General features: G+C 36.2%; 1 protein-coding gene across 1 annotated transcript; it reads left to right on the top strand.

Annotated features, from left to right (window-relative positions):
- The first annotated feature begins 1,230 nt into the window (after positions 1-1,230).
- On the top strand, positions 1,231-2,133 carry LOC137717194 (protein FAR-RED IMPAIRED RESPONSE 1-like). Its single transcript, XM_068456492.1, has one exon. It carries the CDS (start codon positions 1,231-1,233, stop codon positions 2,131-2,133), a length of 903 nt encoding a protein of 300 aa, XP_068312593.1.
- The last annotated feature ends 212 nt before the right edge of the window (positions 2,134-2,345 follow it).

Here is a 2,345-nt window from a genome sequence, read left to right as displayed (position 1 = left end):
TTTATGATGGAAGAACAATCTTCTCAGAGACCTCACCTCAAACAAGTTGCAGGTGAACGTAATTCCATAGTTGGCCAAGAATTTGGATCAATAATGGAAGCATATGATTTTTACAATCAATATGCTCGAGAAGTTGGATTTAGTGTCAGAATGGGTTCAAGTAAGAAGAAAAAAGGAACAAATGAAATCACCTGGGAACAATTTGAAGCTGAACCGGATGAGACTTATCAGAAAACAAAGAAGAATACATCAACCAAGGAAGAAAGGAATGTTGGATCAACACGTGTGGGTTGTAAGGCAAAGTTAAGCATTTCTCGTGACAACTCAAAGAAGAAGTGGTCTATTTGTAACTTTGAAGATTGTCATAATCATGTACTTTCAACACCCACAAAGGTACACCTACTACCTTCACACCGAAAAGTTTCGAAAGCAAAGAAGCTTTACATGGAAACACTAAGTAGTGCAATGTACCTACAAGTCAACAATTCAAAATAATGGAAAATGAGGCAGGTGGAATTGCAAATGTTGGATGTATTGACAAAGATTTGAGAAACGTTGAAAGAGATTTGTAGAAAGAAATCAAGGGACATGACGCCGACATGCTTCTTGAATATTTTCATTCAAAAAAGGAAAAGAACCCATCTTTTTATTTTGAAGTTGATAGAGATGAGGAAAATAGGTTGAGCTGTTGTTTTTGGGTCGATTCCACATCAAGAAAAGCGTACTTCTTTTTTGGTGATGTAGTTGTCTTTGATACGACTTACAACACAAATAAGTATAGTATGATCTTTGCTCCATTCGTAAGGGTTAACCATCACTATCAGACAATTTTATTTGGATGTGGGTTTTTAAGTGATGAGAAAACTGAGTCATTTATTTGGTTATTTGAGCAATGGTTGAAAGCTATGCCAAGCAGTCCACCTTAATTGATAATAACGGATCAAGATCAAGCAATATCAAAGGTCATTGCTCAAGTTTTTCCTCTTGCATTCCACCGGTATTGTATTTGGCATATACTGGATAAGTTTCCACAAAAGCTTGGCCCAATGCTTTTAGTTTATATGCCACAATTTAGCGTTAGTGTATACGGTTCCGAAACTATAGAAGAATATGAAGAAAGTTGGAAGCATGCAACATAGTGCATTGGGGAATCATGAATGGCTGCTACAAATGTACAAACTCCGTGAGCAATGGGTCCTTGCATTTTGCATGCATATATTTTCTGCAGGAATGTCAAGTAGTCAAAGAGTTGAAAGTGGACACTCCTTCTTCAAGAAATACGTTTCAAAACGCAACTCTTTGTGGGATTTTGTTACAAGATTTGAGAGGGCACTTGGACACCAAAGACATAAAGAGTTGGTTTCTGATCATGTGGATGTTAATGAAGTGCCAAAGTTGAAGACATTATTTCCAATTGAAAAGGAGATGCGCGGTTTATATACAAAAACAATATTTTTAAAGTTTCAGGATGAAGTGATTCAAAGTACTGCTTATTTGAAGTGTGATGCTATAAGGCAGGACGAAAAGGAATGTGTTTATGTTGTTATACGTGCTGATGCAAAAAGCTCAACATTGCGACGTATTGTTCACGATAAAATTTCTAGTTTTGCAAGGTGCAGCTGTCGAAAATTTGAGTTCGAAGGAATTCCATGCGGACATATTGTATTTTTTCTTAGAAGTATTCATATTGTAGATTTGCCAAGCCAATACATCATGAAAAGATGGACCAAAAGTGTGAAGGCTGAAAGAATTTGGGATGGAGATGGATTGGAAATAAAAGATGTGCAATACAAGTCATTAATGATGAGGCATATTCAGTTATCTCAACTTTCACAATGCTTAATTGATGAATCATTCCGTATGGAAGAAACAACTAAACTTGTAAGAAAAGGAATCGAATCGCTTCGTATTGAAGTTAAGGGATTACGCTCCAGTTTAGGTGTTGGAGAAGTGCCAACAAAAAGAAAACTTCAAAAACATATGATCAATGAACCAGCTCAAGTAAAGGCCAAGGGAAGTGGGAAAGGAATGAAGTCTTCCAAAGAAAAGGCAATGGGGAAAGCTAAGAAGTATAAGGCATGTGGAGGACTCGGGCACACCATAAGACAAAGTCCGATATCCGTAGACGGGTAGTAATTTATTTGATTTTAATTAGTATGTAAAATTCTTATTTTTTTTAATTGACTTCTGCTTGGTCAATCATTGCATAAGATTGTAGTTCATGTGTACTTATATATCAAGTATATATTTCATAGATCAAGCATACACAATGCCGAAACTTCTCGTGACAGAATATGTGTACCAAATGAAATACCACATATTGTTGGTATGCATGGTAAGTGTTT

Source organism: Pyrus communis, chromosome 15, assembly GCF_963583255.1.
Source record: "Pyrus communis chromosome 15, drPyrComm1.1, whole genome shotgun sequence".
NCBI lineage: Eukaryota > Viridiplantae > Streptophyta > Magnoliopsida > Rosales > Rosaceae > Pyrus > Pyrus communis.
Note: the sequence above shows the minus strand (reverse complement) of the source record. Positions and strands in the feature narration are given on the sequence as shown.